At 54.3% G+C, this 23,127-nt stretch overlaps 1 protein-coding gene across 3 annotated transcripts in view; it reads left to right on the top strand.

Moving 5' to 3' along the window:
• Positions 1–23,127, top strand: part of RNF220 (ring finger protein 220) — a 320,785-nt gene that overhangs the window by 187,536 nt on the left and 110,122 nt on the right. For all 3 annotated transcript variants that reach the window (XM_054036930.1, XM_054036928.1, XM_054036929.1), the window contains one exon: positions 10,743–10,872. In XM_054036930.1, the coding sequence (XP_053892905.1) occupies positions 10,743–10,872 (130 nt within the window). The remainder of the gene's footprint in view (positions 1–10,742; positions 10,873–23,127) is intronic.

The following is a 23,127-nucleotide window of genomic DNA, read 5'->3' as shown; positions in this document are numbered from 1 at the left end:
GCCTTTCTGCTCTGCTTCAGCACAGACAAAAAAATTGCACTCCATCACCGTGTCGCCCGGCTTTTAGTGGTATTGATCAACGCGGCCCCCCCCTTTTCATTTTAACCGAGCCGGTTAAGTGCAGTATCTTATTTTGCGCTGGGACAAATGAAAAGAATATTAGCAAGGGCTGAAATATATCTCTTTTTTATCTCTCTGCTACTTTTTTATTGAATCTTTCTGAGTAGGTGGCTTTCCGCAGGATGACAGCCTCATGACAGGCTCCTCATTAGAGCTCAGACAGTAATTGTGATGCATTTCCCTGCGCGGCCTTTTCACTTCTTCCCCCCCACCCCTCCCCTCTCCCTTTTCTCTGATTTGTAAAGTGATTGGATGTACAGACTCACTCCGTTTCTTAAATTATTGCCCAGCGCAATCCATCTTCCTCTCTCCTGCGATGGGCAGCTGTGCTCTCTGCAGATTGAGCGCAGGGGCTTTGGGTTCTGTTCCCCACCCGGGCGTTTCTAGCCCCTTCCTCGGCAGCATCTGGTACTGGTCACCTAGCTGGACCTGGGGTCTGATCCGCTTGGGCAGTTCCGGTGTTCCTCAGATCACTCTATAGAAGTACCAAGCATTCTTCTAATTTATAGTCGTCACATATAGTCACTTTGGACCAGGTCCTCATCTGGTGCTAATTGGGTTTACCCCAGCTAAGAATCGGGGCCTTCCAGTTAAATGACCGCGTTTACCCAGAGCAGCAGCTGCACTGGGAACCCACCTGTGAAGTACGGGAAGAGGGAAATAAACTAGTGCAGTAATAAGATCAGTATTTTAGCAATCTTTTCCCCATTGGAGCCCTCCATAGCCCTCCTGTCTCAAGAGGAACCCAGATGTTGTCTCGAGAAATCAGAGCCGTAGCTAGATAAGCTACAAAGGGAGGATAGGGTTATGGTTGCAGCACTGCACTGGGCCTCAGGAGACCTGGATTAAGTTTTCAGCTCTGTCTGACTTTAGGCAAGTCATTTAATTTCTCTGGGCCTCAATTCCCCCATCTGTAAAAGGGGGAGAATGCCTCCTTTCACCCACCCTTGCTGTCTTCTACCTTCATAGTCAAGACAGTTTCTGCTGGGGCCTTCTCGCTGCTCTGGTAACGAAATAATTAATACTAACAAATGACTCCTCAAAAGAATTTGTAAATCAAAACCAACTCTCCCACCTCCCCAGAATGAATGTGCAGTTCAGCCTCAGTTATCCACGGCAGGATGTGTTAGTCACATGGAGACCCCCGAGGAGGGGGGTCTGAACGTACTTGCTGAGTGCCTGGCGTTTGGATAGTTGAGGTCAGAGTGTGCGTGCTTGCAAGGCTAGATTCTGAGCTGGGGTGGGGTTGGGGAAGAGGCGGAGCAGGGAGTGGGGCTGGGGGAAGAAGCGGGGCAGGGTTGGGGTCTGGGAAAGAAGCGGGGCAGGGGGTGGGGCCGGGGGAAAAGGCGGGACAGGGGGTGGGGCTGGAGGAAGAGGCAGAGCAGGGGGTGGGGTCTGGGGATAAGGCGGAGCAGGGGGTGGGGGTGGGGCTGGGGGAAGAGGCGGAGCAGGGGGTGGGGTCTGGGGAAGAGGTGGAGCAGGGGATGGGGCCGGAGGAAGAGGCGGAGCAGAGGTGGGGGTGGGGCTGGGGGAAGAGGCGGAGCAGGGGGTGGGGTCTGGGGAAGAGGCGGGGCAGGGGGTGGGGCCGGAGGAAGAGGCGGAGCAGGGGGTGGGGTCTGGGGATAAGACGGAGCAGGGGGTGGGGCCGGAGGAAGAGGCGGGGCAGGGGGTGGGGTCTGGGGATAAGGCAGAACAGGGGGTGGGGCCGGGGGAAGAGGTGGAGCAGGGGTGGGGCTGGGGAAGAGGTGGGGTAGGGGGTGGAGTCTGGGGATAAGGCGGAACAGGGGGTGGGGCCAGGGGAAGAGGCAGAGCAGGGGGTGGGGTCTGGGGAAGAGGTGGGGCAGGGGGTGGGGTCGGGGGAAGAAGTGGAGCAGGGGGTGGGGTCTGGGGATAAGGCGGAGCAGGGGGTGGGGCCGGGGGAAGAGGCGGAGCAGGGGGTGGGGCCGGGGAAGAGGCGGAGCAGGGGGTGGGGTCGGGGGAAGAAGTGGAGCAGGGGGTGGGGTCTGGGGATAAGGCGGAGCAGGGGGTGGGGCCGGGGGAAGAGGCGGAGCAGGGGGTGGGGCCGGGGAAGAGGCGGAGCAGGGGGTGGGGCCGAGGGAAGAGGTAGAGCAGGGGGGTCCATTTTTCAGAAAGTAGAAAGTTGGCGGCGCTATGGGGTTCAGTCAGGTGGATGATGCCTTTCTGCAGAGGTCCCCGAAGGATGTGCTGGTGTCCGCGCAATGGCCTCCTGCAGGGGAAGCGGGAGAAGGGGAGAGCACAGATGGTGGAGAAGTCAAGGTGTCTTCTGGGCAACCTGGGCCTGTGGGTGAAGAGTCCGATCTCCCCCGGGGGATGGAAGCCAGAGGAAATGCCACTGCGCAGGGCTCAGCTCCGGGCAGGACAAAGAACCGCGGGCACGTCTCTGAGGGCGTTGCCCTGTGACAGCCTTCCCTACGCCCATTACCATTCCCTCCCTCCAGACTCGGCCAGCGCTCACCCGCAGCAGCCTGCCTCCCTCTAGGGCCACGTTTCCTTCGCCTGCCCGGGTCTGAGAGGCGGCTTGGGGGGGTTTCAGATTCATAAGGCAGTGCTCTGAAACTGACTCAGAGCTCAGCGTCCTGATCCGGTGATGTGCGGAAGCCGCGAACGTTCACCACCCCTCAGAATCGGGCCCTCAGGGAAGCATTGGAAACCCCACAGAAGCAGTGCTCCGTCCCTAAAGCAGGCCAGTCAATAGCCTGGTATGATCCAAATCCAGACAGGGATATGCTGATTAGAGAATAAATACGGAAGGCAAAGATCAACATTATTCACGTTCTGTCACTTCATTACCAAATAGTTTCTGCTTCCCCATGTCTTTCTGCCTGTTTGCAGATACTCTGCGCTGACACATAAACCATCTCCCCTTTAATCGCTGTGTTCTTATCCTCCACCCATCAGCCCACCACAGCCCCTTCCCCACCACTTACTGTCACTGCCGAGCTGCTTGCCATGGACGGCATTGCCCAGTTCACGGGGAGGAGAGCAAGCGTTTGGCTGCTTCAGAGCTAATATGGGGCTTGCTTTGAATGATTGTTTTGTGAGCTGGAAGGAAAGGAGGCCTGTCACGCAAGATACCTGCTATCAGGACACAAATAACACCAGGCCCATCACAGACCAGAAACAAATTGCTGCGGAAACGTGTGTAGGCGTGCGTGGGGGGTGTATCATCGGCGCTTGCAGCGGTGACGGCCCCAGGGAGGCTGTGTCAGCGTGACCCTTCCCACCCACCTGGTTTCAGCGCAGCCCGACGGGCGCAGCATCAACTGTTGGGCCTCAGGTCCCAGCATGGGGTTGTTTTTATTCAGAGGCGTTTCAGGTCAAATGATTTGGATTGATTTTAAGTGATAGAGGCATTTAAAAAAAAAAAGAAGGCGAAAATAAGCCAAGGAAATGGAAGAGTGGTCTCAGTTGCCCTCACACGCCTGGAACATGACTTGGGCTACAACAATGAAATGGGGGGAAGGAGTTTTCTGATCGTTTGTCTCATCGCCTCGTTTCAGTGGGATGAGACAAAGCCAGGGAGAAAAGCAACTGAGCACAAGGAAAGCCATCCTGGTGAGGCGATCTCTAGGGAGGGGGTCAGAGCCCCATTGCTGGGACGCTTCAAAGTAGAATGGGCAAAACACTAGCAAATAGCCTGTAACAAACAAGCCTGCTTTTCCTCCTTGCTGCCCTGCCCATTTGAACATACCACATGGGCCCCGTTTACATACCCAGCCAGGGAGACCCGGAGAGACGCATTGGCTGGGGCGGGGGCTAGATGAGCAGGTTGTAGTTCCGAACAAATAATCCAATTACAAACAATGTATTCAACTAATTTTGCATCTTATTGAGTTCCCGGAATGAACCGATGCATAATTCTTCTCAACTTTGTTGATTCAAAGTTGCGTGTGAATTTCTCTTACCCAGCGGCTGACTTGTTCCGTAAGTCACATGGAATCGTTTCTGTTTGCTGACTGGACGACGGTCGTTCTGGTCTAACGCTCACCGAAAATGAATTCCCGGGTTTGCTTTCTGCGTGCACTGGGGGGGGGGGGGAGTTTGAAGTTGACTTTCCTTGGTGCCGGTGCTAATAACACGTGACCCACCACCATTCACAGGCACAAAAGGGGGCAGAGTCCGCCAGAGCAAATTGATGTGAGGATCTAGCCGATGCTTCTAGGGCATCGTTTGCAGTGTACTCCCAGCTCTTCCTAACGGGGCTGTTCCCAGCTCTCCTTTTGCTGATCTTTCTATTTTAGGGTTTTGTGCTGTTGGCCATCACGGCGGGATCTGAGCCATTCCCACATAAAGTACCATAGAAATAGCAGAATTTCCTAGGGGATTAGTGGGGTCTTCTCTGTGCGTCTAAACTAGCCTAGGGTTTTCTATAGTGCCATTTCAGCCACGTCTCTTCTCCCATCCATCTGTAGCTCAGGTCGATCTGATCTGCCTGTGGCGCTAGGAGCTGAGGGGCTCCTTACATGATATGGACATTGATAATATTCAGGATTCCTGGCCCTGGGGAGGGGGTTGTGGTTTAGTGGCTAGAGCGGTGGTGGGAAGGGCTGGGAGTCAGGACTCCTGGGATCTATTTCCAGATCAAGGAGCGAGTGAGATCTGGTGCTCGGAGCAGGAGGCTGGGAGTCAGTCGTAGGTCAGTCATTGCCTCACCGTGGGATTCATTTCACCGCCGAATGCCTCGGTTTCTTCATCTGTGCAGTGGGGATAGTGACACTGACCCACCCTGGCAAAGAACTTCTGGAGGTTGCCTGGTTCCCATCATGACACGCTAGGGATTGTGTTTTTAGCTGGCTGCTAGAGCTGGCGCTGATCCGGCCTAGCTCTGAACTCCCCAGTCTGGTGCGATCCCAGTTGTTACCAGATCCTGCTCTTTGGGATCTGGTAATAATGCTGCCCGAGGAACCCAGCTCATCTTCACCGTGGGAAATGGAAAGGGCCGGTGGGAATTCAGCCGGAGGTCTCAGCTGCCTTATATGCGCTATTGGTGAGTCATCTGACCCCACCTATTACCCGCCAGTCGGTTCCATTGCATTCGCTGCCGGGGATGCCCGCTTTTTTTTAAAGCTGAGCGGAGGAACTTTTACTTGGCGTTCGGGAGCGATTTACAGCTCAGAGGGAGCTGAAGGAGGTTGAGAACTTCGCTGTCCAAAGTCTCTGAGAGGAGGAGTTGCCTCCTTTGCATTTCTCTTGCTGTTTGAAGTGAAGGAGTTTCCTTCAGTTGTTCTTTTTAGAGTCACTTCAGCAACAGACTTACACAGCTCTGTTGATGCCCTCACTCCTGACCCGCAACCCCCAGCCCTGGGCTCCTCCCACCCACCCTGCCCCAAACTCTGCCGATGCCCCTCAATCCCGACCCGCAGCCCCCTGGTACCCAGCTCTCAACCCCTCCCCCCACAGCAGCTCTGTTGATGCCCCTCAATCCCGACCCGCAGCCCCCTGGTATCCCAGCCCTGATCCCCCCCATGCAGCTCTGCCGGTGACCCTCAATCCTGACACAACCCTCTCTACTATTTCAGATTTAATAGGTGGGCACAGGCTGTATTTGTGTCTGTTTTATAACAATGGAGCTCGTCGGGGACTGAGCTGCGATTGCCAGACTCATTTCACGGATCTCTAAGCCGCGTTCAGAGCCCAGGGACCCGATTCTGCTGTCAGTCACGCAGGTGTCAATCTGGAGTCGCACCATGGAAATCAGTGGAGTTGCTCTGGATTGACATCAATGTAACCAAGACAAGGATCTAGGTCCCAGGCTCCAGAAGGGAGAGGCGGGTGCGTTACTATTAATTCAGTAGCCGCCTGGGTTGTGATCCATTTGCTAGCTCCCTCGGAAGGGGCCTGTGGAAAAATTCCACGGTGCAGGAGTTCATTTGTGTATCAAGAACTCTCTGCGTTCAGGGCAGGAAATATTCAGTTTCAACACTTACATTTAAACATTTCCTCGGAGCCTCAGAGACCCTGCAAACAGCAGGAGCGTCGGGCCCTGCCTTTTCATCTCTCTGGCACTAGCCAGCGACGGGGAAACGCAGCGGAGTCGAGGAAGGTAAACACTGGAGCAGAGCCCGACAGCATTACAAGGGACTGAAGTGGGGGGGGAGAAAGAGAGGCGAGGAAAACAAAAACACAGCTGCCAAAAACAAACCCTGAAAAGAGCCGTTCAGGGTCTCGCAGGAGCGGGCTTGGCACAGGTACGGAGAGTGGAGCTGGGGGCACCGGCTGCGTCCTCATGGGCAGGCAGGTCTGACCCAGGATGGGAACTCTGGGCAGCGCCTGTCACAGGTACCCAGTGGAATAGATTTACCCACCTAGCTCAGTTCAGAGGCGGCTTCTGATTTTCAGTGGCGTGGGCTGGGTCAGTGACCAGCTTGAGATCCCAGAGCCGGACTCTCTCCTTCGTGGTGGTGAGTGCCCTGCCGGCCTCTACCTAGGGATTGGGCTGATGCCAAGCTGGGGATGTCTCCGCCCTGCTTTGCTGTTGCACTCAGGAGTCGCTGCACCCTTCTCTAGCATTGCACGATGCCCGGGCGTCATCCCCAGACGACAGAAGAGATCAAAGGGTGGGAGTCTGGCTGGGCTCTGAGGCCAGGGAATACGGTCCGGGGTGTGTTCTCAGTTGGCCTTGCACACCGACAACACATCTAGCGCTCCCTATTTCCCGTTAGTCCTGCAGGCCTGGGAGCCGTGTGTAGGCGTCAGAACGGGTCCCCTCCCTGCTGTTCATAGTGAGACTGGCAGCTCCTCTGGGTAGTGGCCGTGTCTTGCCCTCTCTGCCACGAAGCACCAGCGCAGCTGTGTGTCACAGGCCCCGCACTGCTGAACCCTGATGGAGGATGCCCCCCCGACACCTCCTGTGGAAGGCGCCTGCGCTCACCGGAGCAAGGGGGTGGGAGCTCTCGCCCTGCTGTCCCCACCACGGTCCGAGTAGGGACAGCTGCCCCGTGCTTGGTTGGCACCGCTTTGTTACAATACAGTGAGCGTAGCTGGCAGCTAAGGGGAGCACTGCTCACTGCTCCTGCTGGCCTGGCTGGCTGGACCCTGGACAGGGAGGCTGGCTTGGGAACACCAGCGCCCAGTGTAGTCGGTGAGAGTCTTTCCGTTAACGGCAGCGGCGCTTGGCTCAGGCCCTGGAAGAGGAGGGCGGTCTCCTGGCAGAGAGGAAGCCACGTGGCCCCTTGGAGACCAGGCAGGCTCCATTTCATAGCCCGCAGCGTTCGAGGAAGGATCCTGCAGCCTACAGCTCTGGTCCGTGCCAGGGAAACGGCGCCGATGTAACCCGTAGCTGCCCAGGGGAGCTCATTGCAGGGCAGTGTCCGCATGCCCCCAGCGTGCTGACACAGAGCGGGTGAAACAGGCCGTTCAGTTGAGGGTAGCAAAGCCGCCCCTAGCACTTGCTGGGCATGTTTTGCTTTGGTTTCTTGAGGCGGCTGCACCGTTGCCCTCTGTAGCAGTGCCGCTGCTGCATGGCCTCGGGGGAGTTTCCCTCCTTTGTCCTAAGGCCCCCCGGGCTCGGCCCTGAGAGCACGGCTGGAGACGGTGGCTCCAGAGCGCCCCTAGTGGCGATGGCAGGAAAGGGAGCCCGCCCCATCCCAGCGCAGCCGCTACCGTTCCGCGTCCCAGGCAGCCTAGGTCTCAGAGGGTGCACGCCCAGCGCAGGCGGATGGGGAGGGGATCTAGGAGGGCAGTGTGTTTACCCAGCGGGGACCCAGCAGGATTTCCCGTCCGCTCGAAGACGGCCTGTTTATTTTGGGAGGGAGACTCAGACAACGCCATTGTTTTGTTGCTGGGGCTAACATTATAAATAGCAGGCGGTGGGGGTCCCTCCTGGGCTATTTCAAGCCCCCGCCACACAAAAGTGGAAAGGCTCCAACAGGAAGCTGGAATTGCTCAAATGCCGGCCTTTCCCGCCGGGGTCAGCGCGCGCTGGCTGTTTGGCTCTGGTTTGGTTTCGGGGCATTATTTAAACACGAGAGACTGAGGAGAGAGCTTGTGTCTGAGAGAGAGGGAGACATCCCAGGATAGCAAAGCTGCATGTCTGCAAATCTGCCGGGAGGGGAGTGGGGTCCAGTGGATGGAGCAGGGAGGCGTGGGAGAGGGGTCAGAACTCTTGGGGTCAATTCTGGGCTGGAGGCAGAAATTGTGTCTCGTGGCTAGAGGGGGACTGCGAGTCAGGACTCCCGAGTTCCCTGCCTGGCTTTGGGAAGGGAGTATGAGCTAGTGGCTAGAGCAGGAGGGGCTGTAAAGAGACGGTCAATTGATGGTGTTGTTCCGATCTCTGGCTCTGACCTTGGGCAAGCGCCTTCCCTCTCGCTGTCGCCATTGCCTCATGGGAAAAGTGAGCTGCTAGCTAACTGCCCCATAGCTAATTAACGGCCTTGTCTAAAGTGCTTTGCGAGCGCCACGGAAGCACCATCACTGGCTACTTGTGCCCTTGGAAGGCAAGGGGGAGCCAAGGTTAGTCACACTCTTATTTCAGACCTTGCCTCTCGTTCAGTGTGTGCACGGACCATTTATACGGTGAGCAGCAGGAACCCCGAAGAGCTGCCTGCACCAACATTTCATCCTTCCTTTAACGGGGAGTCATTGAGCTGGGCTCCGCCGTTCTCAGGAGCCATAAAATGGCACCTTTGGGCTTGTGATTGGAAGGCCACGTTGCATGCAGCCCTTTGTAGCCAGCGCAGACTGCTTTATTGTGCATTACTGCCTCTCGCTTGGATTTCACCAATTTGATCCGTGTCTAACACATAAATAAATAATCCAGCAGGAGGGTTCACATTAGATGACAACGGGCAGCCATAAAGCATGCTTCCCCTTGCAGGAGTGCTCAGACCTGGACTCGGCACGCCCCCTTATGAGCACAGTCGCTAATACAGCTGGGAAATAGGGATTTGGAGGCCGGTGGGGTTTTTTCCTTTATTGTAGCTTCATTGTTTGCTTTAGAGTTTTATTTTATGTTAAATAGGCGCTGTATATTCCTAACGGAGGGGGCAATAAAGTTTCCGAGCTGAAGGAAATTGGCTTAGGAACAGGGACTTAAACAGAGAAATCTGTTGTGCAGTGAAAATAGAAAGGCAGCGTTCTCAGGTTTGGGGCGAGCCGCACGAGTTTTCCTGAGCTCTCCCCAGGCTGATCCTGCAGGGTTCTAAGCGCCCTCAACTCCCAGGGAAGTCGGAGACACTCAGCACCTCTCAGGATCGGCCCCCTGATAACATCAACCTATGGGGAGACGAACCACGTCCCTGGTGTGATGCTGTGAACTTCAGCCCAGCGAAGCCAGGATCTGGACCCTGACCTTTCAGGTGGGCTGCCAGCCTTCGTCCTGGAGCGCCGGGGAGCTGCTGTCCGGAAGCCAGGCGAGGCGTGTGGCCGTGGCCACGGTGCAGCGCCCCAGGGAGCGCAGGGTGGGATTTGGTAATGAGAAGCTGCTGCAGAGCGGGAGGGAGCCCCCGCCAGGCTCCCACATGGCGCTGAGCCCTCCTTTTATACGTCCTGTTACTGGAGGAGTGGGGCTGGGCGGGAGGGAGGGGCGTGTGCTCTGAGTCCGGAGCTGGAACAAGGCAGGCGCTCTGGGGGTTTCTCTCCTCTCACCACAGGAAATGAGGAATTCCCATGGCCTTCAGTGGGACTTACTCATCCCTGAGCGGGGTGGGAGGAGGGGAGCAGTGTCCTGGATTGTAGGCCGCTCTGCCGCTGCCTTCCTGCGTGGGCTGGGGGAATTCCCCTCTCTCTACACTGGGGGTAATGATCCTGGCCCACCTCACACAGGGGGCTGTCGGGCTTAACAACAATAATTAGCACTTTATCGTCCGTCCATCTCCAAGTGGCAGAGCAATGTTTTATAGCTGGGGAGACTGAGGCACAGAGCGGGGAAAAGGTCCTGCCCTAGGCCATCCAGGGAAACAGTGGCAGAGCCAGGAATATTATTTAGGAGCCGGCGTGCGAGGTGCTGTGCAAAGAGAACAAAGCCGGGCCCTGCATCAGACAAGAGACGGATACAGACAGAGAGACAGATGGAGGAGTGCTCGGTTCACTAGACCCCGCTGGTGCTGATGTGTACAGGGTGCCGGGCCGAAGAGCCTTTCATCTGGAAGGGTGTTGGTGCTCTCTCTGGGTCTGCTGCCAGGGAATGACATTCATTAGAAAATACGCTATGGAATAGCTTGTCCCATCAGCCCATATTCTGTTAGTCGTGCTCAGATCATCACGCTGAAATTCAGCCAGCCTCAGGTGGGAGCGTGTCACTCACACTAGCAATTCCCCCCCAGCCCTGGCCCCAAACACCCCGTCTCAGTCATGCAAGGGAATAGGAACCAGAAGCTGTGTCTGACCCAGCTGTTCACGGGAAAAGCTTGGAGCTGCCGCGATAGAAACCGAATGGCAAAGCTGCACCTTTCCTTTCTGCTCCCGTCAGGGTTGCTGTGCCGTGGGGCTGGGCAGGGCATCCACCCACCCCCTTTAGCATCTGTGTGTCATGGGGTCTCTCTCAGGTCCACGCGCTACAGTGTGGCCAGCAGAGAAACATGGCTGGGCTAATGTCAGTTAAAACCAAGCCTGGGCTTACGCAGGCACGGGGGTTAATGCTTTCTCCGCTCCTCTCCCCACAGGCAAAAAGAAAGCAACCTTGTTCGACAGCCAGGCCCCGATCTGCCCCATCTGCCAGGTCCTTCTGCGCCCTGGCGAGCTGCAGGAGCACATGGAGCAGGAGCTGGAGAAACTCACTCAGCTGAACGTCAGGTAAGGGGCTGCCCCGTTTTTCCATCCTCTCTCCGCCAGAGCGGCCAACTGGCCGAAGCTTAAAATCCAGGTGTGGGAGCAGGAGCCTCCCCCGGGCCAGCCAGCCGTGGGCGCTTTCCAAGCAGACCCTGCCAGTGATAGCGAACGCGGTGTGTGTATGGGGAGGGGGGGATTGTGGGCGTGAAGCGCCCAGGGGACTGGGCTAAAACCAGCAAACTCATTTTCACATGGGAGCCCAGGGCCTGATCCAGCCCCCGTCAAAGTCAGCAGGAGTCTGTCCATTGGCTTGACTGGGAGTGGAGCGCAGTGCCCACCATAAAACCCAGACATCCAGAGAACAAAGGGCCAGTGCGTTTACCCGCTGAGTCCCCAGCAACACTCACTGCACCTCTGGGGCTCAGAGCTGGTCTTCACCTGCCTTCCTTCCGGGGGAGGAGATGCCTCCTTCCCCCAGCCCTTGGCCCTTCATTCTGCTTCCCGCGGCCATTAAATACACTCCACTGAGTAATGTCTCCCTGATGTTCATTGCAATTGGATGGCAGAGATTCGGAAGCACTCCTTAGATATAAACTAATGGACAGGTCCATCAATGGCTATTAGCCAGGCTGGGCAGGGATGGTGTCCCTGGCCTCTGTTTGCCAGAAGCTAGGAATGGGTGACAGGATGGATCACTTGATGATTCCCTGTTCTGTTCACTCCCTGTGGGGCACCTGGCATTGGTCACTGTCGGTAGACAGGAGACTGGGCTAGATGGACCTTTGGTCTGACCCAGTCTGGCTGTTCTTATGTTCTTATGTTCTCCAGCCCTGCTAAAACCCAGGGACATGCTGCTTCCCACTGCGATGCGAGCTTTCGGGCGAGCAGGTACTTAGAGCTGTCAGCTCGAGGCCTCCCTGGTACTTTGCTTCAGCAGGTTTGGGGCTCAAGGGGGCAAAACCAACCCTCCCCCCCCTCCAAGGCAGCAGGTATTTAGCAGAGAGCCTGCTGCCCTGGGCTGCCTTTCAGCTCCCACTGCCTGCTGCTTTCCCCAGCACAGCAAAGTCCCCTAGTTAAAAAAAAATTAATTGCAGTTTAACTGCTAGCAGTTATTTAGGGAATGACTGTAGCCAAGGGTTGGCAGATCCCTGCCCCTGCCTTAATAAAACTCAGCAGCCTCGGAAAAGAGCGTGTTTATTTCAATTATTAATGAATTCCCCGGTCATTAAAAGGTGAGAAAAAGAATCAAACTGCCGACGGGAAGCTAAGTTACATCACCGAGGGATAGGGAAGGGAGTTGGGGGCGGCGGGGGAGTGGCTCAGATTAATTGCCCCATAGCACCTGGTCAGACCACCGCTGAGGTTTGGAGAGAGCCCACTTCAGACTCAGCTCGGTCTGGGATATTTTTCCAGCCAAGCAATGACTGTGATCGGCTGCAGGGGAAGGGGGAATGGAGGGAACCTCAGCAGAGACCTCCTGAATGTGGGCTGGATGGAGACCTCCCAGATTCATCACCCAGGTGGCACTCAGGTGGAGTGAAGCTCCATGGCTCTTTAAAAGAGAGACAGTGAGAGAGAGGAGGGGGGGAAAAGCAAACAGCCAATCCATTTATCCCACGCGACACCCAGTCCCCTTGTGTGCGTAATTTATGGTGTAATTTGGGCTGCATCCAACTTAATAAAGGGCCACTGCAAATTAGTGAACAGGTTTAAATGAAGAGAAGCAATTAGTGGTCAGAGCAGCCCATCAAGGAAGTTGGGCCAATATCAGAGTGAAACTGAAACTGCCGAGCAGCCTCTGGTGCTGGGAAGGTGGCGTTTAATGGGAAAGGAAAGGAAACCCTAAATCATAAAGCGTGACAAGGGCCATTGTGGGCCAGCTGACAAATGAAAAAGAATGGCATTATTCCTTTCAATAACAGCGGCAGTTAAAGAGCAGACAGCTCTCTGTGGCTCGCCCTCTCTTCCCCGGCCGGCTCTGCTCGGCCCCGCGCACGGTGAAGAAGAATCAGAGGTCTTTATTAATTATTAAATAACGACTCCCACCGTGCCATGACAGATAACAGTCAATCTAGTCTATGGATTCAGGCAAGAGAGGCTAATCTGCAACAAAGCCGCTCATCGCCCTGCCGCTCTCTCCCCGCCTCCTGGCCGCGGCCGCCCTAGCCGGGGAGGGAGCCACCGAAACTCCTGCCAGGGTGGTGAGCAGGAGCTCCGGGGAGCGGGACACAAATGTGGCTCCTTACCTGGAACCTCTCCCAGCCAGGCAGGGCCGATTGGCTGTAACCATCCGAGTGGCCCCTCTTCCGCTCCCTGCCCCGGAGGCCTGGCCACAGGAGGAGCAGGGAGCAAGAGGACAACATGTCACCGAGAAGAAAACCCAGGCGTCCTTGTGGCACGTGGCCAGCCCACGAAAGCTTATGCCCAGATACATTTGTTAGTCTCTAAGGTGCCACAAGGACTCCTCGGTTTTTTTGCTGATACAGACTAACCTGGCTACCCCTGAAACACATCACCGAGAGGAGAGAGAAACTCACAAGGATCTCAAATAATCCAATAACCATACAGTAAAGGCAGGGCTCCAAACGTGCTGGGGATCGGGGCAGGAGCCCAGCCCGCTCCCTGGCAATGCCGAGTCGTTATGGAACTAGCTGAGTAGCTGTTACTGATCAATCTGATGGGGAGAAACATGCCCAGGGGTTGCTTTCCGGGGGGGGGCTCGGTTTTGAACAGAGGACACGGCCAGTCATGGTTTGTGTGGTGACGTTTTAATAAACCTGAATCATTTTGCAGCAACAAAAACAAATGGCCAGCGCTTGCGATGAGGCAAGGCGGATCCCTTCAGGCCCACTCTGCAGGCATCGTCACCCAGGCTTAGCAAGGCTCCCTCCAAAGCGCCCGGGCCAGCCTGCTTCCAGAGGGGGGATACTGGGCTGGAAGGAGCAGACCGTTGGGTATGGAGCGACCTTGCCTGGCACGCTGGGTTTGAGGTTAGGCACCGTCTCAGCAGGAAGTTAGTGGCATACTGGAGGGAGCGTGGGAAGCAGTGGAAAGAGGAGGAATTCCCAGGGTATCCACAGGAGGGATGGGATGGAGCATAGGCCGAACTGCAGAAAAAGGCTCCTTGCAGGCCAGATCATTCGGGCTGTGGAACCGTCTCCACAGGGAGGGGCGGGAGCCCCATCCTTTGGGACCTTTGGACAAAGCGCTCAGGGGCAGCTGCTCTCCAGCCCAGCAGCCCCACATGCTCCGTAGCTTCCTGTCTCATAGCCAGTGGTGATGTCGGCAGGGGCTTTTCAAGGTCTTCCAGCCACGCTCCCGCAGGCTGGGAGAGCGCTCAGTGCTGGAGGCTTGCAGAAAAAAGCCACTCTCAGGCAAGGAGAAGCACAACTGAGCCAGTGTGGCCAGGGCAGGCAGAAGATGCCGTCCCAAGGGGCTGGCAACCAGCTGTGACTGCAATCACCTGTGTTGAGAAGAGACCAGGGGTGGGAGAAACAGCATTGAGGGCAGTCATTGAAACGGAGCACGTAGTGAAGTGGAATTTACCAGAAGCCTCTTGAAATGTTGAGTGGGTTTGAGCTGAGATGGGTCCATTGGATCTGGGTCCAAACCCCTCCTTAAAGTGGCTGGGGCCTGAGACCCTCCCCGCCAGTCCCAGCCCAGCGTTTCGAGGGAGGGAGGGAAGGGAGAGGGCTGCATGCAAATTTCATTTCTGAGCCACTGGCGCTGTTTCAAGAGCCAGCAGCCTCGGAGCCCTTCTCGGCGTTACATATGTAACAGCCTCATTGAACTTGACATGTCAAATTCAGGCCATTTGTGCAAAATCTCCCTTTAATAATACCGTTTCATTTCGCTCAAATGAGACTTGAATGCATGTAAAATGGAAAAGGATATTTAAGCGCTAACATTAGGCAGATGTCTTGCCAGAGGCCGATTGAATATATGAGATTTTGAAGTGTTTAACACGTTTTCGGTGCTCCCTCTTAGAATATGTCACCTGGCTTTCTCCCCCCACCCTTTTCTTTTTTTTCCCTCTTTAAGCGAAGGGTATAAATTGAAAGTAAACAAAACTACAAGCCTCAGCGTTATGGGATTAACTCCTTCAGTGCCAGAAAATTCATGCTCTCCCTCTGCAGAGAAATGAAGTAGGAGCTTACCTTTGGGAAGTACCCATTCCAAGGAGCCAAAGGCCAGTTGTGAAGAATAGGATTTGGGTGTGGAACCAGTCCCAGAAACTCTTTAGGGGAGGGGCCCTCTGTTCATTTTATCTATGTGCAGCACCCAGCCCCATGGGGACCCGATCCTTGATTGGGCCTCTAGGCATTCACACAATAGAAATAATAAATAATAACAGTGCCACGTCAGACCTATGTGCATGGCACGTATTTATGCCCCAGGCCCCATTGAGCCTGTACAGAATACATGGATCAGGCCCTGCACCTGTCTGTCTTGCCCATAGTTATGTATTTATTGACACCAGCTCTGGGGTAGCCCGGAAGCAGCAATCAGTCTATTGTGAAATTCGGCAGGCAGTAATATCCCGAAGCTGATCTGAGTGTCTCTCGGTGCAGCGTGGGTTGCATCTCCATCTCCTATCCAGGAGGTGGGGGTCGTTTGAGGAATCAAAAGCATCTCTGTAAGGTCCAGATTCCCGCTATCCCATTCCCTGCATGCAGCCTCGTGCTCCTGCTGATGTCAGTGGGAGCTGTGAGCACGCACACAAGGGAAGCATTATGCTCCCCATCCCTCCACATGAAGAGAGCGCGCCTGGTGTAATCGCCCTGGAACGTGCAGCCCCAGCAGGGTGCGGAAGGAAGTGGTGTAGGGAAAGGGGCAAAGGGCAGCCCACTCTTTGACTGCCATTTGTGAATCTGGGGTCTCCGGACAATGCAGGGCACATTCCAGCACACCCTCACCGTGTGCCATTCACTAAAATATCCCAGCCTCCACCACGCTCCCATCCACACGGTTCCTGATGGAGCTAGCTGAGCGCTGGGCCCTCAGAATGATGATCCGTTCGTTCCATGTGCAGCCAGCCCACTCGTGTGATGGCCCCTTGTACATAAACGTGCCCCGATGTACATATATGAATGAATATGCTATAGAATGTGTGTCTGGGTGAATATTACAGGTGGAGCTGGTCAGGACACACCTAGAATTAAGGTTGCCTAACACTTCCCATTATAACGCCCTTCTTTTTAGTTGCTTATAACTTTCCAAACTTAAATCACATGGACTGAAATTTCCCACGCTGGGTGTCTGTCTCAAACTGAATTGGGGGGGGGGGGGATTTAAGCTAAAATGGGTCACTTCTCCCCTCCCATCCTTTGTTTTGCCTGTATTTAGCTCTTGGGATAGAGACTCTCTCACTGTGTGTGCATTAGCTCAGTATTAGCTTTTGCCATCTCTGGTGCAGCACTGTAACCAGCCGTGTCCATCGGGTCTCTCTGTGTCCTGCCGTCCTGGTGATATCAAGCACTCAGGCATTGCCCTGGTCTGAGGGCTCGATTATGTCTCATGTAGTTTGGTTGGGTTTAATGTGGAGTCTTGCTAATTGTGCTTTAGTCATATTACTTCAGTGTAAGTGGCCTCGGCCTTTTGGGAGAATTCAACAGGAGACTTGCTAGATTTCTTATTCAAAGGGCTAGACTGGAGGCTCATAGGACATACGACTCTTTAGATGTGCCATGAAACAGCTGATCATAAGCAGCGCTTAACACCTTGTAGGGGCTGCTCAACCGGTATCTTTAGTTACAGGGATGTGCGTGGGACACTGGACAAAAAAGGCAACGTAGCTTTCCTAAAGCACCGTCTGATGTGTGAGGCATTGGGATATTTGCCTGGGATAAAAGGTTCTGAACAAGGATACAAAGTTACTTAAAGAAGCTACAGTGCTTCTTTCTTTCTTTGTTTCTTGCACCCATCATTGTAGTATCTCTGTCCACAGGAAACAATAACAACTATGGAGCAAACACAGTTCATCTTTATTCAAGCTATTTGAATAAATCCGTATTTTAAAATCCCACCGGGCAGCCTCCGTTAGCTGCTACCTTCCCTGGTTAATAGGCTCTTGTTATTTGGCTGGTTTGTTGCCCACATGAAGAGAGTGGGGTGAGGTTTCTGTGTGCACAGCATTTTATGGGCTAACGGGGGGCCCCATTGAGACAGACCTGTCTTGCGGAGCTCCCAGTGTGCCCAGAGCCAGCACACAAGCTCTCCTACATCCTAGCTGATTGCAAGGCATTTCCCAAAATACAGCTGAGGCTGGCTCCTTCAGCTCCTTCGAACTGGGTGCAAAGGGAAAATGCTCCCAATGGTTTTCCAGTTGGCAGGAAGCGGAGAGCCAATGTTGCTGGGGAGAGGGAAGTGGAGCAGGATGCAGTGGGGTGGCAGGAAGGTCCCGTTCAAAGCAGGGTGAGTGCTCACGGGGGAAGCGCAGCTCGTCCCATTGTGCCAGCTTTGATTCCTGGTGAGGGAGGAAAAGCCAGACACAAGGACTTCAGTGGCTTCCACGCCTACGGAGGCTATCAGTGAATCCTGCCAGGATTTAAATCTTCCCTCCTCATTCCCCTTATGGTGGGCAATCTTTTCCCTTTCTCGCTATCTTCCCTCCTTTGGCAGGCAAGCTGGGAGCAGAAACTGCTGCCTCGGCTCCTGGCAGCGGTTCCTCCGCCCTCGCTCATGCCGAGAGGGCTGACTCACGGGGCTGCTGGGAAAGAAAGAGAGAGCTACAGATCTCCACACTCTCCAGGAAGCTGGAGGGGGCCCTGTCCCCGGTGGGACCAGAACACCAGAGTCTGGGAACATGCTTCAAATACAGCTCAGTCCCATCCTCACTGCCGGCCTCAGTTATCTTGGGGGGCTGCTGTGTTGTAAGTGGGGCCTACCGCTGGTATGAACATGTGGTGCAGAAGGGACCTGCAGGACGGTGTCAGGGGGATCCTGCTCCTACAAGAGCATTTAAACCGGGCTGCCACTTGCACAGCTCTGATCCCCGCGTGCACAGGGCTGGTTTAATTCCAGAGCGAGTTCCTGGGCTTTATGTCACCAAAGACGGCTCCTAGCATGGACCAGGGAGAGGCCTGCATGATGCAAAAATTGACTGGCAGCCCTGCCCCTCCCTTCAGCCGCCCAAAAGAATCAAACCAAGCTGCCGGTCTCCAAGGGGCAAGCGAGGCGCATTCCCAAGCCTCACCAGGATAAATAGAGTGTGTAAAACCCAAATTAGTTCTGTTGGCACATGTCATGTCAGGGTCATGGCTCTCGCCTCCGGTCTCCCAGATTTATGCCCAGGGACATAAACACATCAGCCAGCACGCAGGCGCTGCCTCTCCACTCCCTGAGCAGCCAGTGCCTCAGACTTACCAGGCTTTGAATGAGTGAGATTAGAGACATTTATGAGTGAGATTTTTTTTTTACAAAGCTCCATTGAAATACATAGTAAATCTCTCCCCTTAAAAGCAGTGAGACAGGTGAACATAGCTCGGGGGGCGGGGGAGCCGAAACTGAATGAGTGTCACAGAGGGAGAACTAGACATCTAAACCTGTCCTTATCTCTCCCTCGTGGGCTAACTTTTCTTTCTTTCTTTCTTTCTTTCTTTCTTTCTTTCTTTCTTTCTTTCTTTCTTTCTTTCTTTCCAGGCTCTTTCCCTCTTTTTTCATCTTATTTTTTCCCCATCTGCTTGTTTCTTTCATCGCTTCTTCCCTTTCTCCCCTTCGTCCCCCCACCCCTCCCTTCCGCCATATCAAGGCGACATCTCCAAGCCAAGTACTTTTAATTTCGCCTGTGGCCCTTGCTGACACGGTGGATATGCACAGCAAGTTAAATTCCCGCCTGATCAATAAAACAGAAGCAGTGTGTCCGACCGGTCGATATTTTTTTATCTGTCTTCAGCCCAGTCCTGCTGATGACAGCCCCCTGCGCTTCAGCAAAGACACTCAAGGGCATCGGGCTTTGGCAACACAGCTCTTTTCTTTTTTTTTATTTAAATTAAAAAAAAATCCAGATGCCTACAAAAAAAAAAAAGTTCATGGAGTTTGGCCTTTGCTTAATAACGTTTTTATGATTTATCTTAATTTTTAATTGAAAAAAATTTGCGAATTAATTGATTTCTGGGACTTGCCAATTAACATTGTAATTGGGTGCATGATAAATTTCGAAGGAGCATCATTTTTCTCCCTCTCCCTCTTGTCAGCGAGAAGGGGATTCGTGAGGGCAGATGCTTCCTATCTAACCCCCCCTCCCAGGTATGACCACCCCCCCGCTACTGTATCTTAAAGAAGGAACAAGAAAGCTAATAAAGTCATGTTATTAGAGTCTCAACAGAAGTGACCTCGCAAGGCATAAATCCACGCCTGGGAGATCCTGGGGACAGGTACTATTAAGTGCCTCACAGTACTTTCTGCCAGGCGGCCGAGGACACCCTCCCCATCTCCTGATTGATCTTCGCAGAAGCTTGCCTGACAGCCTGTGTAAGGCCGCTCGGCCTGGTCCAAAGCAGGCAGCCGGGCCGGGGGAACTTGCTGAAACTTCCCCTAGCAAAAGGGCTTGAAATTTAGGGCCATATCCTGCCGGGTGCTCAGCTCTCAGTGGGGTCGGTGGGAGTGGAGGCTGCTGGCTCAGGGTCTGGCCCTCACTCAGGGCTCTAATGGACTGTGACTGGCATCTCCTTGGCTTCCACGTCAGAACCCGAGTTCAAAATGGAGGTGGGGTGGGGAGAGATCTCTTAGCGCTCCCCTGGGCCGTCGCTGCGGGCAAGGCAGGGCTGTTCCCCCCAGGCAGTTCTCCAGGCCTACGTCCAGTCTAACTGTAAATGTCTCAGCCCTAGGCTGCTGTTGTTTCCAGGTCCCCTGGGGTCCCTACAAGTCCAGACTCACAACCAAGGGACGAGGGATGGATGCCTTGAACTGCGCCTGTCTGCGGTCTCACCCCTTGGTTCCTTTAGACAGCACCTAGGAGCTCGCCGGCGCCAGTGGCAGCGCTGTGTGTTTGTGGGGCAGCAGACTTCACCGTCAGCGGCATCCGAGTCGATTTCCCTGTCCGTGCTTCCCTCCTGCCCTGTCGTCAGTAGAACAAACCTGAAAGGGACAGACGGGTTTCCAGCGTGAACTCGGCGTGTAGGCAGCTGGAGTCTTGTGGAAGGGCTGACGCCGTCCCTGTGCCAAAGGAAAGACACCAACAGCCTCACTCCGTCCCCGTCACACACATATTTGCAGGCGTGCTCACAGCCCTCACACATCTGTACACAGACACACTCACTCATACCGACACACGCGTCCACACTCAGATGGACCTCCAGTGGGTCCTGTGGTCACACGCTCCCACGTACATGCTCACGTGGAGTCACATGTACATGGAAACACACGTGTTCAGCCCCTGACACATGCACTCAACCTGTCACCCATGGGCGCTCTCTCTCTCACACACACACACACACAGACAAATGCTGTGATACATCCACACAAACCTGCCCTACACTTAAAACTGAGGTCAACAAATCCACACCATTGTAGCCCTGGGGATAGACGCAGCCACATCGATGAATGAAGGCTACCCTTGACCTAGCTATTGTCGCTCGGGGAGGCGGTGTTCCTACGGTAACGGAAAAGCCCCTTCATCGCTGTGGGCTGTGTCTGCACTGTGGGGCGACAGCAGCATCACTACAGCCCCCGAGCATAGACATGGCCTCACACTCACTCGTACTCACCCTTACACCCAGACGTGCACATCCCATGTATCCACCTGTGCGCTTATACGTCCCTTTTCACATGTTCACGTGCTGTGAAACGCTGACACGGGCTCACAGATCCACACATGCTCGCTGCCTCTCCTGCTCGCGCAGTCATGGGCACACGCCTGCGTTCTCTGTCCCCGCCTCTGCTCAGCTCCCATAGAACAGGACAAGTCCCCAGTGAGACTATTTGCCATCCTCTCGTCGCATCGTGAAGGGACGGCCACATCCATGCCGCTTGCTTTGCCCTGTGGCTTTCGAGCATTGACCTTAGTGAGCCAGAGGGCAGGATCTTTGCTGAGCGCCGGCTTTGTCTGGTGGCCAGTTCTCAAGCCCTACCGTGGATTATCTGCCTGTTGTCGGGATCTCCTGTGAGTAATCGGCCCAGGCATTTCTATTCCCTACATAAAGGAGAGTCAAAACTCTAGTGTCAGGATTCCAAGGCAGCCTCATAGGAAGCACACCGATACCCTCAAAGCCCAGTTACGTTTGCATGAAGCGATTCTGGGCTGTTTGCAAGGCAGCGAATGGAAACCTGCAAAAAGGTGTGAGGAACTAGCTGGTGTCTATGGGCACCACCACCCTCTAGTGCATAGAATCAGAATTGCTTGACCGTGTGTCATATACCTTGCTCTACAAAACACTAGTGGAGATTCCCATCCCCCAAATGGCAGGGGACTGAGTTCTTTCCCTGATGCCTTAGAGAAACACCAAGCAAGGCTGGCGTGCAGCCTAGTGATAACTGTGGTGTCCTCCCAGTAGGTGGTGATGTATTAATTGAGATGGAATAAATGGGCCAAAGGTGTTAACATAACCCAGTCACTGTCCAATATCGAAGCATGGTGAATAAGGTGTCCAGAGACCTGAACCTGCCTAGCACCATGGCAAACACATCATTAAAAATGCTTTTAACCTTTTATTAAAAAACAGAAAAGAAGGAAAATCAGTTAAAGCCGTTGAAAGGTAAAGCATTAAATAAGCGTTTCATTTTAACAGCATCCCTTGTTCCCTTTCCCTTTATCTGGTGGTTAGAAGGAAAAACCCCCTTCTTGTTTGGCAGTCACTTCGTTGGTATCAAAACTGGTACTAACCCTCACCCCAGCTGGGGCTTGGGATTCATCTAGAGCTGGCAGGGGTGGTGATGTCATCTGGGGCTTTCTCTCTCCAGCCCGTTCTGGTCAGGACACCTTATGGATGAGGATGAGAAAGGCCTGGGGTCCCAGGAGACGGTGGGCTGGCTCTCTCCAGTAGCTTCTGGCTGTTCCTGGGTTTGTTCTTTCTTTCGCCACAAAATCTGTCTCTTTAGGCCCCCAAAGGGCGTGGTGGGCGGAATAGCCCATCCCCTCGTTATTTGGTTCACCAATGAGGCTTAATAGCCAACATGCTCATTGTGGCTCATTAACTTCTGGCTCCACATCCCCTGTTTTTAACCAGCGTAATTTCAACACAGTCCTTGAATCATCCCAGGAGGCCTTTTCCCTGTACCCAATACAACGTTTCCATCTCCCTTTCGCACCGTTTCTCGTCAACGTTTGTTATGAGAAGTTACTGTGACGTCCTATGAACTTTTACATCCCTTTTGCAGTTGAGCTCACAGTTTGGGTTTGTCTGTAGGCCCAATTGTCACAGCAGCGGCCACAGGCTGGCTCCAAGAGCCCCCTTGCTAGCAGTATCAGCACATCAGCTCTCGCTCTGATGGGGCTGAACTTCAGACACTTGTTCCTGCTGGATCAGAACGAGGGAGTTGGAGGTTGACCGCTCTGGCCTTGCCAATCCCCCGGATTCATCAGAGAGAAAGTCAGTCACCAGCTGTAAAATCCAGATTCAGCTCTGGATTTCAGCATCCAAAATTCAAAGGTGTCTGGATTCGGGACTTCGGCTCAGGCCCATGTCTAGATCTCCAGTTGCCTGGGGAACCTGCCTTTTGCTTTAGCCAGCTTTTTCCTTAACAGCCTGGTTCAGACTAGATTTAATCTAGACCCACAGTGTGCGAACTAGGGGGCCAGCCGGGAAGTGAGAACTTCTCAACGATGCCAAACCAGGGTGCTGGGAGATCTGGGGCACATGGTTCTGGAAAGCAGGAAAAGCGAGGCGCAGGAGATGGAGCTCGGGGGGAGAGGGCAGGTAGTGGTGGAAGCCATAGGGGAGGATGGGGAGTGGAAATGTAATTAAATTAAACAGCATCTTGTATTTACCGAGCTCCCTCCATCCTGAAGGATTCCAAGGCGCTTTACCGGCCGATATGTAATATATGTGCAGGGATCACTTCCTGCACCACTGAAATACATCCTGTGCTGGAGTGGAAGGCAGCAGCCGTGGCACATTTACTAGATAACAAACACACCCCCTGTAGGCGTCAGTGTGGGGTAGATGATGTGTGGGTTTTGTGCTGGCCGGCTGCACCGAGGGCTCCAATCCGGCAAAGACTTATGCATGGGAGTGATCCCGTTGAGCCCAGCCGGGCAGCTTGTGTACTTACAGCTGAGCACGTGCGTGAGTCTTCTCAGGGTCTGAGCCCTCGGAAGCAAAGAGCCATCTGCCCAGACTG

This window comes from Malaclemys terrapin, chromosome 8, assembly GCF_027887155.1.
Source record: "Malaclemys terrapin pileata isolate rMalTer1 chromosome 8, rMalTer1.hap1, whole genome shotgun sequence".
Taxonomy (NCBI): domain Eukaryota; kingdom Metazoa; phylum Chordata; order Testudines; family Emydidae; genus Malaclemys; species Malaclemys terrapin.
This window is presented reverse-complemented; position numbering and strand designations above follow the sequence as displayed.